Consider the following 13,536-nt stretch of genomic DNA (forward strand, 5'->3'; position numbering starts at 1 on the left):
TAAGAACTTACTCCGGAAGTAAATGTTAAAGGAGTATACAGAGAAGGAGTGGCTCTTCTGCTATATAATGGATTGAGTGTACAGCAATTGCTCCAAAAGCAAGAGCTCCTTATACGAAGATTACACGTCACATTATTTAGTGCCTTCTCAGAAACAAGTTTTGTTTCATTATATCTAAAATAATGTTACCCTTTTGTAGAAAACAGTTGGAAACAAAAGGAAAACAGAGGATCGCAGGACAAGGTGTGAAGAGGCTCAGGAATATGAGGCTTAATATGTACAAAACCTCTCTTGGTTCTCAAAGTATATCAAATGTTCAGTATATTTCTTTTACCTGGGTTAGCTTTAGCAGTGAACACTGCTGAACACTGATGAAGTGAATGTTTCTTCTAAGAACCAACAGTTGTAGAAAATACAAAGAAACTTTGTGCTCTTATGTTTAGTACTTACAGTCCAACAACAACAACTGGCGCTGGTTTGATGACCGCTCTGGACGTTGGTGTAGTTACAGTGCGAGCAACAACAGCACTATTGATTCTGCCTGGAAATCTGGAGAGACAAGTGTTCGTTTCACCGCAGGCCGAAGAAGATACACTGTCCAGTTCACTACAATGGTTCAGGTACATGAAGTGTTCAGTCAAGGATTAGGGAGTGGTTACGGGATGGTGTCTATTTCCGCTTATGGAAGGTTTGTAGTTCGTTATAGGGCCTCGTATATCCCACTTTCCTTCTGGGAACCTTCAGGCTTTCTCTCTGTAAATAATAGGGATGGGATAAACTGCCAGAGTTCATTTCTGTTGCAGCATTTTGTCTGAGAGTTCCAACACCCTCCCGCACCCATAGTTCCTTTTTTGGTAGAGATATTTCTGGTGGCTTGAATTCCTAGGTGAATGAAGAAACGGGGAACCGGCGCCCTGTGATGCTGACTCTCCTGAGGGTACCGCGGATGAATAAAAACTCTAAAAACAGCAATGGGCAGGAACTAGAGAAGACACTGGAAGAAAGCAAAGAAATGGATATCAAGCGTAAAGAAAATAAAGCCAATGGTATGGACTTTTAGTTTTGTGTCATTCAAGGAAGCTAGTGTGCCTTTATGGTTTAAGTTCTGGCCAGTTTCATCGAGTGATTTTTTTTTTTTTATCAATCAGATTACTTGGTGATTTAAAGATGCATAGTCTTTTTTATATGACTTTTCATCTGGTCTTAGAATTGGTGTTTGGTATGTTTCTCTTTATGGGATCCAAGCTTGACTGGTTACTTAGGAAAGAGAGGTGTGGGAGGAAATATCAAGCTAAACTGTCTGAACTCTTACTTTCTTCCCATTTGTAGATACCCCCTTGGCCCTGGAGAGTACAAATACTGAAAAGGAGACAAGCCTGGAAGAAACAAAAATTGGGGAGATCCTGATCCAGGGCCTGACAGAGGATATGGTGACTGTTTTAATCAGGGCGTGCGTGAGCATGCTAGGAGTCCCTGTGGACCCAGACACTTTGCATGCCACCCTCCGCCTCTGCCTGAGGCTCACCCGAGACCACAAATATGCCATGATGTTTGCAGAGCTGAAGAGTACCCGCATGATCTTGAATTTGACCCAGAGCTCAGGCTTCAATGGGTTTACTCCCCTGGTGACCCTTCTCTTAAGACACATCATTGAGGATCCCTGTACCCTCCGTCATACTATGGAAAAGGTGAGTCTTTTCGGTGTCAGGTGCTGGTTTAGCTTTGCATAATTTTTTTTTCTTCTTGATCTCAGTTCAGGTAGACTTCTGGTTCTTCTTAGGGTCTATTGCTAGATATATAGGCCATATGTCCTGCCCAGCAAAATTTCCCAGCTGAATGCTCATGTGCTGCTTAGATATGGTAGATTATCCCAGTGAATGACAATAAAAAAAGAGCGAGAAAATACATTTTCTACCCTTAAATTTACTATAGTAATAGCTCTTAACTAGTAAGTCCTCTCTGGCAATATAGGTTTCTTGAACCAAAAACTGTTAGTAAGGAACTGGGATACCTTCTATCAAATTCATGTCTCAAAAATCATTCCCTTGTAGGATTACTTTCTCGTGTGTTCACCCAAGAGCCTATTTTCCAAACATTGTGTTTTGGAGTTATAAAAGTAGGAAAGTTTTTGGAATGTTTATGATAGGCCAGACACTGTGATAAGCTTTTTATAAATACCCATTGCACAGATCACAAAACTGAGGCTTATATGTTTATTTCAGGAACATACAAAGCAGTGGAAGATGTAACAGAAGTATTAGGTTGGTGCAAAAGTAATTGCAGTTTAAAAGGTTAAAAATCATTGCAAAAACCCCAATTACTTTTGTACCAACCTAATAATTAGAGAAAAATGAAAACATTTATAGCACCAACGGAGGGGTGAGGGGCAAACGTCTTGCTAGTGAGGCTTTTTCCTCCTAGGTATTTTCACAAAATTCTCTTTCCTCCTGTTGTCAGCAGTCATCATGTGAATGTTAGTAGACTTCACTTTATTTTTCTCTCTTAGGACATTGTGTCCCACATTTATAAATAATGTTCCAATGTACATTTTTGTGCATAGCTTTGTAACATTTAAGATTATTTAAAGGTGGTACCATTTCATACTTCTATATGTGTAAGAGTGTACATCTCACGTTCTTCAGATAGTTCTTTTTCACCCAGCCTATTTGATTTCACCTGACTTGAGCAAAATCAAAAGGAGAGCTGTCAAAGGCGGCATGTGCACTACATTGATCCAAGGTCAGGAGACAGCCCAACAAGGCAGAAACGACTACGTGTAGACAGCATTCTAACTTTAAAACAGAATAGTTAAAATACTTAAAGTTTATAAAACTTAAAAAATGCTAGGAAAAATACAGATTCTTGTTGGATGAGAGAAAACTTTCTGAGCTTAAAGGACATTATATTTGGGGTGTTGGGGAGCAAAAGAAGTTCAGTGGCAATTTTAACGTACCAAGTTGGCAAAATGTAAATGCTTGATAATATCCATTGCAGGTACGGTTGTGGAGAACCAGGCATACTCTTACTTTTGGTAGGAGTGGAAATTGGTGCAGCCACATTGGAGGGCAATTTGGTACTGTCAGTTTAAGATATCCTTTGACCTAGAAATTCTATGGCTAGGAACTTATAACTATAAAGTATGCCAACGTACATATACAAGAATGTTCACTGTAGAATTGCTTGTAATATCAAGAAACGGTCTGATATCCGGCAGAGATCTGAATAAATAAATTATGGCACATTTTTTATAGCGAAGTTACACTTTTTTGTCTTTAAAAAATGAGTTGTTTAATTGCAGCCTGACAGGCAAGATACAGGGATTAATATGCTAAACTAAAGAGAGCATGACTGATGTGGTTAAGAGAAGCATTAAGATTCCAAAAGATGTTTATCTTTGTGAACATAGTTCACGAAGGAATAGATAATGGAAGATACAATGGAGTTGTTTTCTTTATGCTTTTCTGTATTTTCCATGATTGATGAGTCATTTTATGAGAAGAGCAAAACCATGATGATGTCTAAGCCCTGTGGTATCAAAGCAAACAATCCGTAAATAGTTTGATATCTCCTGTGGCTATCATTATCTGAAACTGATGATTGGCTATGAAAATGTTTAATTTTGTTCTTATATACTAAGTGGATATCAGTATTATGTATTTTTAGAGTTTGAGCCATTCTGGTTTAAAATTAGGAAAGCATTTGGGAAGGCTTGGAGCTGGCACTTAAATGTGGGAGCCATAATCTGGATGAATGATCAGTGTGATCTAGATACATTTCCCAATTTCTCTGAAGATCATATGCTATCTGGTCTAATAATTGATAGTTTGGGGATATGCTGAATGCTGTAACTCTTTTATAAGCCACATTTTTGAATCGGGAAAGGCCAAGACTTAAAAGACCAAAAATTTTTTCTCCCCAAAATCTAAAGCTGTCATCTACTGTCTTGAGACAGAGCTTGGTTAGTATTTTAATCCTTGGAAACTTCCTTGAATGAGATTGTATTTTTTGAAAGTGGTCTTTAATCAGCAGTGTTTCTCCCTTTCTTTACTAGGTTGTTCGCTCAGCAGCTACAAGTGGAGCTGGTAGCACTACATCTGGTGTTGTATCTGGCAGCCTCGGCTCTCGGGAGATCAACTACATCCTTCGTGTCCTTGGGCCAGCCGCATGCCGCAATCCAGATATTTTCACAGAAGTGGCCAACTGCTGTATCCGCATTGCCCTTCCAGCCCCCCGAGGCTCAGGAACTGGTGAGTTTCCCCTTCTCCTGGCTTTGGAGGCATTGAAGTCTGTGGCCTCATATAACTCCAGGGATTTTCTGTGGAGAGATCTGTAACTTGGGAAACCTCCTAAGGCAAGCATTGGGGCACTGGCTGTTTGATCATGTGGGTCAATTCAGAGGTACTTCAACAGGTTCTCTGGTCCTTGCCCGGTGGTAATCCCTGCATGAGATACCAAAGACTCATTCAGTCTAGTCCTTGCCTTCAAAGAACTCATCTTAGTGTGGCAACAGGGCAACAGATAGAGTGATAATTGAGGAACAAATGGATGTAAGACTTGTGATACAGTATGGAGTGTACAGTATCATTGGTATATTATTGCCAAAAATGGTTGGCCTAAATTTAATTATGAGGAAACAGATAATAAATTGTGAGACATTGTGAAGCCAAGAAAACTGGCCCAGACGCTTCAAAAATATAAATGTCATGAAAGAGAAAAATGCAAGGATCTCCTAGATAAAAGGAGACTAGAGAGAAATAACCACCGACAACATTGATGGGATTCTGGATCCAGGTAAAGGAGATTGGGAGAAATTTGAATATCGTGTTTCCTTGAAAATAAGACATAGCTGGACAATCAGCTCTAATGCATCTTTTGGAGCAAAAATTAATTATGAGACCCGGTATATTATATTAAGACCCGGTCTTATAGTGAAATAAGACCAGGTGTTATATTAATTTTTGCTCTAAAAGACGCATTAGAGCTGATTGTCCGGCTAGGTCTTATTTTCGGGGAAACACAGTACTGACTATGTATTAGATAATATAGTTGAATCCGTTTTAAATTTCTTGGATGTTGTAATGATATTGTGGTTATATAGAAAAATATCCTTGATCTTAGGAGGTGCAGGTAGACATATTTAGAGGCAGACAAATGGTGATTCTAGATGAGATGTATATGGGTGTTTATTTGCTAACCTTTCGGTGTTTCTGTAGGGTTGTTTTATATATACATACACATATACATATACACAAAGATGGGAGGATGGGCTAATTATTTTGAGAGCCTCAGCTTTGTACCTGACCCTGTGCTGGGCATGTATGGTCTCATTTAATCCTCACATTTCAAGAATGAGAAAATTGAGGTTTGTTGAAAGTAATTTGGCCATCATCCTGTAATAGAACAGGATCTTAAAACCAAGTCTATTCAGCTCTAACGCTTGTACACTTTACCATTTGGTACAGCAGCTGTATTAAATCCTGTGGGGTTTAGGGAAGGTAAAAGCCAGATTTTCTGGTAGGCTACTTGAACGTTATTTGGAAATGGCTTCCTGTCCCAAGCTTGTATATTATATAAGCCCCCTTCTAAGTCCTTATCAGTAACCAAATGTAGGTACCAGTTCACTATTGACTGATTCTTCTGTCTCGCTTTGGCTTAGCTTCAGATGATGAATTTGAGAATCTTAGAATTAAAGGTCCTAATGCTGTACAGCTGGTAAAGACAACCCCTTTGAAGCCCTCGCCTCTGCCTGTCATTCCTGATACTATCAAGGAAGTGATCTACGATATGCTGAATGCCCTGGCTGCATACCATGCTCCAGAGGAAGGTATGTAACTAGCTCACCTCACACCCAGGAGGCTGGGCATTTTCCTGGGTCATTTCAACCAGCTCGTGGCTTAGTGAGCACTCATTGTGCCCACACTCTGGGAATCAGATGAGTAAGATACATAGCATCCTTCTTTAAAGAAGCTAATAGTCATATATAGTGTGACAGATGCCAAGTTAGTGGTGAGTCCTAAACATAACACCTGACTTGGTGGGGGTGGGGCCTGTCGGGAAGTTTCTTAGGATAAGTGTTTTCTGAAGGAAGTGTTGAATGATAAGAATGAGGAGGTTGCCGGAGTTCTGTCATTTGAGAATACACCCCATACAGAGGAGAAAATGAATAATGATTAAGAAGGAGATAATAGCATCTTGTTAGCAGGTTTAAAATAAAATACCACGAAGTCTCTAATGTTTTCACTCTCAGAAACAAAACATCGTTATTGCCCAAAGAGCTAGAAAGAATATTAGAAGGTGTGGCTAGGCTTCCTGACCTTTGAAACCACCATCCCAGTCCATCTTTATTCTTAGTTAAGGTGCTACTTGTAAGTGCTGGGAAAGTCATGAATGAATTGATTGAATCCCAAGGTTCCATTCCAGTAAGATCCTTCTGGATTTTGTTCGGGGCATGTAGGTCCCACCGGATTTCCCGAAATGGATGAATACTGCTTTTTGATAAGTCAAGAGTATGAGTCTTTACTTTGATGCATTTCATCCATACAGCACTCTGATCCATATAGAGCTCCTAGCTTCTACAACCACAGAACCTTTACCCCACTATATCTTGCCCCCCCCAAATGATTTTGCTATATAGCTATAGCATCCATTTATTGACCCTCTCACTGCATTAGGCATAATACCAAGTATGTTCATTTAAGCTTAGTGACAGCCAAGGAAAGTGAGGAGACTACTTAAGTTACTTAAAATTGCCTCTGGTCACAAAACTAGTTAGTAATAAAATGAGGCTTTCAACCATGCCCCCTCTTGGTTACTATTGCAGGTCCTCAAATATCATCGTTTCGTTACAAGGTTGATGAGAGTGATGCCTTAGGAACTTTATTCTTGTCTGTATCAATTAGCCTGTGGTAAAATTGGTTTTATTATACGTCGTTTTCACTTAAAGTCGCAAAACCTATCTACAATGTTAAGTGAGGACTTAAGGGTACTACATTGCTCCTCATTCTTAAAAAGCCTAGCGGTGTCACTATGTAAATAGTCGTAGCAACTTGGAGTGAAATTGTCTAGACTACCAAATAGGCATTAACATTGCACATTTACAAGAGTTTTGTTCTGCTTTTCTAGCAGACAAATCTGATCCTAAACCTGGGGTGATGACCCAAGAGGTTGGCCAGCTCCTGCAAGACATGGGTGATGATGTGTACCAGCAGTACCGGTCACTTACTCGTCAGAGCAGTGACTTCGATGCACAGTCCGGTTTTTCCATTAATGTAGGTCAATTACAACCTCCTATCTTCCTCCTCCCTTTCAATACTTGTGTGTTCTCAGTATTTAGGGTTATGCCATGGAAATTTCAAACATGGTAATTTTGATATATTTGTAAATTATACGTTACCAAAAAATGAAGATAAAAATTGAGGTGTCCCTGGGATTTTCTTTTCTCTCCTTAGGTTGAAAATGTTTCCTTAACTCAGTTTTCATTCTCCTCTTCCCCTGTCCCTTCCCCCCAATCTCGCCGTCACTGTTTATAATGATGGCTTCCTACAGATTATAGTATGAGGGGAGGTCGGGGGCTGGTTAAAAGATCAGCCAAAGAGAACCTGTAGCATTCACAACCAGTGCTCTGGGAAGTCGTCCTGCCATTTGGGGACAGCGGTCTTTAAAATTAATAATGGCTCAGGAGTTTTCTTCTTCCATAGAGTCAGGTCTTTGCTGCAGATGGTGCATCTGCTGAGACATCCACACCTGGGACATCCCAAGGAGAAGGTAATGGTTTGCTTTCCTCCCTCTTTTGTTATGATTTCTTGAGGGCAACTTGAAGAAACTGGGTGTCCTGGATAGGGGGTAGGGGAATACAAACATAATGGTCAGGTGTACTTGTCTCAGGGCTGAGCTCAGTGTTTTGTAAATAAAGTGTTTCTGTACGCTAAAGTTAATGGAATTGTGACTTAACTAACCCCGTAATGGTTGTCATGATGATATCCTTTAGTTCTACTCTTTAAACCGCCATACATATTTCTTTCCATGGTTTCCACACTGGCTTATAGAGCTTTGGTGCCACTGACCCTATTCTAGCTGTAAGCTTTGCATGGCGGACTCTTGCCTTCTAGCGGTGTCAGCAGACCCCATTGGCTCCTCACCAAAAATTAGAGAAATGTCATGTGGAAGCAGTTCTAATGAGACCGTTCAGGAGCTTCTTCTTGGATACGAAAGATCTTTGAGATCTAAGTTAGGAGACATTGTACTTAATATCATACTAGTTCCTGGAGCTAAATCAAAAAGGCTCTTAGTAAGATATTGGTTAACTCATTTTGGTGGACTTCCTGCCCATAAGTAGTGTGTAGTGTGGGTAACGTCAATATCATTCAAGGGAAGTATCGGTGCCCACTACGTGGCAGACTGTAGTAGACACCAAAATGAATCAGATTCATTCCTTGCAGTTAAAGAATTTTGGCTAGTGAGGGAAGCCTGCAGCCGTTATAATACAAGGTAAGTGCTAGACTGGAGGCGTGCTGAGATAAGATGTCGTGGGTACGTGATGTGCTAGTATCTCAGTATGCCTGCATGAGACAGGAAAGCACTTATAGAGGAGGTCAGCATTTTAGCTGAGCCAGATAAGTAAATGTGTGCCAGGCAGACATGTGGGAAGGAAGGGGGGAAAGAGTACACAAGGCATGTTTGGAGAACTATTAGTACAGTTTTGGGGGGCATAAAATGATATACAAGAGGAGGGAAGTAGCAGAGGATGAACAGTTGGGCACAGCCTCTCTGAGGTACTGTATCCACAGACCATGTCTGAGACCTGGGTCATCCTACCTGTCTGTCTTTCCACTGCAGTATGAAGAGGGCATTAAGTTTGTACCAATGGCCTTAAAGTGGTATTCTCCAATGGCCAATGGAGAAGTGGTATTCTTTCTACCTAAGGCTTGATTTTTGTCAGTACCCCAGTGTGCAATTGAACCAGTGTTTCAACTCCAGTGGAATTGAACAAGTGGCTCTTTCTCAACAGCTTCAACTCCAGAGGAGTCTCGGGATGGGAAGAAAGATAAAGAAGGGGACCGGGCCTCTGAGGAAGGCAAGCAGAAAGGCAAGGGCAGCAAACCTCTAATGCCCACCTCCACTATTCTTCGTCTTCTGGCAGAGTTGGTTAGGTCCTATGTTGGTATTGCTACTCTGATTGCCAACTACAGCTACACTGTGGGCCAGTCTGAGCTGATCAAAGAGGTAATGTTTTCAACTTCTGCTTAAGTTTTTATACTGTCGTCATTTGGATACCTGCTCTGTGTTGGATGCTTTGCTAGGAACCAATGCATGCTAGCCCAGTGATGGGAGAGGCGGAGGCCTCTTAAGACACGTTAAAGAGCTGGGCCTCCTTCCCATGATGTGGAGCCATCAGGCTCGTTGCAGGGAGTGAGTTGATGCGACCTGTAGAACATTGCTTGGTATGCAGTGTTGAGACTGCAAAAGGCAAGACTGGAATCAGAGACCAGTTAGGAGTTTGATCTAGTAATCTAGGTAACACAGGATCTTGGTGAAGTTGTGGGAGGAGAAGTGGAATGGGTTAGTTGAAGAGATGTTTTAAAGGTAGAAGTGGACAAGAATTGGATTTGGAGGATGAAGGCGAAAGAAAGCAAGGACTCAGATGTTTTAGGGGTTTTTTTATTATTCCTTTTACATGAGAAGAGGAAGCGATTTGAAAAGAAATTGGAATTTGAGAGGTCTCCGTGGGTCACCTAAGTAAAGGTGTCTAGGGAACAGTAGAATAAACCAAATACGTAAGAATGTCAGTATTTATCTTCCAGATGTACTCACACCTGTGAAAAAATACCAGATGTGGTATCAGTACTGGTAATAAAGAATATAAGAAAAGCCTAAATGTCTATCAGTAGAGCTATGGGAAAGAATGAAGTCGTATTTTATGTGTCCTGATATATTGGGTTGGTGCAAAAGTAATTGCGGTTTTTGCAATTATTTTTTAACCTGTTAAACCGCAACTGCTTTTGCACCAACCTAATAGAGTTGTCTTCAGGTTAGATTTTTCAAGTGAGGAGGCACTTTTAAAAAAGAAACTGTCGTGTCCCCGTATATGTAAAAGGGAAGCCCAAGGAGGTTTTTTTTCATAAAGGGGACCTTGTTTGGGGGTCACAGTAATTTTATGGTTACTAAGTACTAAAGAGCCTGATAGTGGAGTACAAGCACTAATGTTGCCTGCAAAGAATCCATGAAAGCAGCTGCTATTTTTTAAGCTATTTGTACTTTAATTCAAGTTTTTAAAGCATATAAGAATACACAATCTTAAGTGATTCGTCCGTTGGTCTTGGATAACCACAACCCAAATTAAATAAATCATTACAAACTCCACAAAAGCTACCCCCCTCGTGCCTTTGTGCATCTCCCCTTCCATCTTAAGCTTCCATAAGGTCACCATTACCTTGAGTTCTGTTGTAGATTGGTTCTGTGCTTTATATAAATGGAATCTTACAGTATGTATTCCTTTGTGTCTGGCTTCTTTTGCTTAACGTGTTTGTGAGATTCATTTTTGTGTGTAGTTGTAGTTTGTTTTCATTGTTGTATAGAATTTCGTTGTGTGACTGTAACAATCTTTATCCATTCTGATGCTAATAGGCAATTGGGTAGTTTTCCATTTGGAGGTTTTAAAAGCCACTGCTGCATTCTTGTACATGCCTCGGTGAACATATGTGTGTCTTAGCATTTCTGTTGGGTGGTATATGCCTAGGAGTAGACTTGCTGGTGTGTTCAGCTTTAGCAAATGGTACCAAAAGTTTTCCAGAGTGGTTGTGTCAATTTATATTATCACCAGTGTAGGACATGGGACTTCCGGTTGTTCACCTCCTTGCCGTCCCTCAGTATTTTTCCTATTTTTCATTTTAACCATTCTAGCAGGTTTGTGGTGGTATTGCGTTATGGTTAAAATTCCCCTGTCTTTATTGGCCATTTGGATATTCTGTTGTGCAGTGTCCAAGTCTTTTATTCTTGTCTTCTATTGAGTTGTTCATATATTCTGGATATAAGTCCTTTGTGGAGTATATGTATTACATATACGTTAGGCATTTATTTCAAAGCTTTTAGTCATTTATGCCAGTTGTAGTTACAGTTTGTAATAGTATTACTTGGGGACTAAGAATTGCAAATTTATTAAGTATCTGCTTGATTATGTGTCACGTGACCCACTGGGTCTGGGTTCTCATAGGTGGTTACAAATACCCTCTTTCCCCAAAAATAAACCCTAGCTGGACAATTAGCTCTAATGCATCTTTTGGAGCAAAAATTAATATAAGACCCTGTATATTATATTATATTATATTATATTATATTATATTATATTATATTAAAGACTGGGTCTTAATATAAATTTTTGCTCCAAAAGACACATTAGAGCTGATTTGTCCAGCTAGGTCTTATTTTGGGGGGGGAACATGGTATCTTTTATAATCCTCACCTCAGCACTAAAAGGTTATTGGTGTTGTTCCCCTGAGTAGAGAAGACAGTTCAGAGAGGTCAATAACTTGCCCAAAGCCACACTTCAGAGTAGCAGGACTGGAATTGGAACCCAGGTCTCTGATTCCAAATCCAGATCCTTTCTGCTTAGTCACACTGCTTTCCCAAATTACAAAACTTTTTTCCAGTTTTTACTAAAGTCACATAACATTATTTACACTTTTATTCAGAAAACTTGTAACTTTTAATTTTATTCACTACTGGGAAATTTTTAATTCTAATACCGTGTTTCCCCGAAAATAAGAGCCAGACAATCAGCTCTAATGCGTCTTTTGGAGCAAAAATTAACATAAGACCCGGTCTAATATAACATAACATAATTAATATAACATAATATAATACCGGGTCTTATATTAATTTTTGCTCCAAAAGACGCGTTAGAGCTGATTGTTCGGCAAGGTCTTATTTTCGGAGAAACAGTAGTTGTCTTATCAAGGTTACCTTATGTAATTTCCCAGACTCTAGTATTTCTTCCCTTCTCCCTCCCCCACTCCCAACTCCGATTCACGCCATTGTTCTCAGTCTCGTGAAGGACGCAGCTCCCTGGCCCATGTTGATATTATGAGCCTTGGTCTCTACCGGTCTGAGGCAGTTGGTCGCTCACGGCAGTTCAAGCCAGCTGACTGCTGCTCCCGCCAGCCCAGCTCCACGTCGAGCCGTTGTTCACAGTCTTAGCTGTAGAGGACGCAGCTCACTGGCCCATGTGGGAATCGAACCAGCGACCTCTGTTAGGAGCACAGCGCTCCAACCACCCGAGCCACCCAGCTGCCCCGTCTAGTATTCTTAACTGCATTTTTTTTTTATTAAGGTAAAATTCATGTGAAATTAAGCATTTGAAAGTGTACAGTTTAGTGGCATTTAGTACATTCAGTTGTGCAGCCATCATCTCTATCTAGTTCCAAAATCATTGGTGCGTTTTTGATCCAAAATCTCTTTGAATGACAACAGAACTAAGGTTTCTTTCTAAGATAAGGAATTATTGGGGCACAAATCATTGTTAGAGAAAAGGTCTGGCTTAATTTCCTTCCCTGTTGTTGGGGTTTTGGGTTTTTTGTTTTTCTATTTTAAGTAACCCTGCATTAAATATTTTTGCATATCCATATCTATGACTGTGCTCTTTCTCATTTAACCCCTGCCAGTTTCTAGCCCAGGGTTCTGGGCACATTGTAGATGTCAATAAGTACTCCAACTTACTTGAATACTGAAGGGATTATAGTACTCAATTAGGAATCAAGATTTGAATACTTAACACTAACTAAGTTCTCTGTGCAAGCCACATTTCTTTGGGCCTCATATTAACCATCTGTAAGATGGGGAGAGTATTGTACTGCCTTAACTCTTACAGGTTTGCTGTAAACAGTTCTATTTAAATATCACACAAACATATTTTTAAGAAACGCCAAGTAACATCTAAATGAAAATGTATAAACTGTGTAGTAGGAAATGAATGGGATTTGGAAACATATCTAAAACCTGGATTTGCTACTCACTTAGCTGAACCTTTAAGCCTTGGTTTTTCTCATCTATGACATGGACCTGATAATCACTGACTGGGTGACTTCCAGGATCAGCTCTGTGTGTATGTGTACCTTGTTGCTGTGCAAACAATATGGCCTAATTGTGCTTGGAAGTAAATGGTCGTGATTAATGACTTTGCAGGACTGCAGTGTGCTTGCTTTTGTTCTGGACCACCTCCTCCCACATACCCAGAATGCAGAAGACAAGGATACGCCTGCCCTGGCCCGCCTGTTCCTCGCAAGCCTGGCTGCTGCAGGTAGTGGCACAGATGCCCAGGTGGCCCTTGTGAATGAAGTAAAAGCAGCCCTGGGACGGGCACTGGCTATGGCTGAGAGTACAGAGAAACATGCCAGGTAAAATCCATGCCTGACCTAGTGCTAATAACCAGTAGCAACCCCTTACTCCATTCTTGGCCCATGGGATTCCTTGCATTTGAACAAGAGTTCTAGTTATACCAGCACAGTACATTCTATGGTCCTCTCAAATAATTAAGATACCCAC

General features: G+C 40.4%; 1 protein-coding gene across 13 annotated transcripts in view; it reads left to right on the plus strand.

Moving 5' to 3' along the window:
• The window catches only part of HUWE1 (HECT, UBA and WWE domain containing E3 ubiquitin protein ligase 1), a 162,086-nt gene that overhangs the window by 116,691 nt on the left and 31,859 nt on the right, over positions 1 to 13,536 (plus strand). For 12 of the 13 annotated variants that reach the window (XR_013992927.1, XR_013992928.1, XM_081042339.1 and 9 more), the window contains 9 exons: positions 444 to 620; positions 887 to 1,046; positions 1,330 to 1,688; positions 4,052 to 4,247; positions 5,657 to 5,824; positions 7,123 to 7,268; positions 7,698 to 7,764; positions 9,008 to 9,222; positions 13,177 to 13,388. Coding sequence is in view for 11 of the 13 variants with exons in the window: in XM_081042339.1 (XP_080898465.1) it covers positions 444 to 620; positions 887 to 1,046; positions 1,330 to 1,688; positions 4,052 to 4,247; positions 5,657 to 5,824; positions 7,123 to 7,268; positions 7,698 to 7,764; positions 9,008 to 9,222; positions 13,177 to 13,388 (1,700 nt within the window). In the remaining 2 variants the exon portion in view is untranslated. The remainder of the gene's footprint in view (positions 1 to 443; positions 621 to 886; positions 1,047 to 1,329; positions 1,689 to 4,051; positions 4,248 to 5,656; positions 5,825 to 7,122; positions 7,269 to 7,697; positions 7,765 to 9,007; positions 9,223 to 13,176; positions 13,389 to 13,536) is intronic. The other variant, XM_081042346.1, reaches the window with a different exon arrangement.

The sequence above is a fragment of the Rhinolophus hipposideros genome (assembly GCF_964194185.1).
Source record: "Rhinolophus hipposideros genome assembly, chromosome: X".
In the NCBI taxonomy this organism is placed as follows: Eukaryota; Metazoa; Chordata; class Mammalia; order Chiroptera; family Rhinolophidae; genus Rhinolophus; species Rhinolophus hipposideros.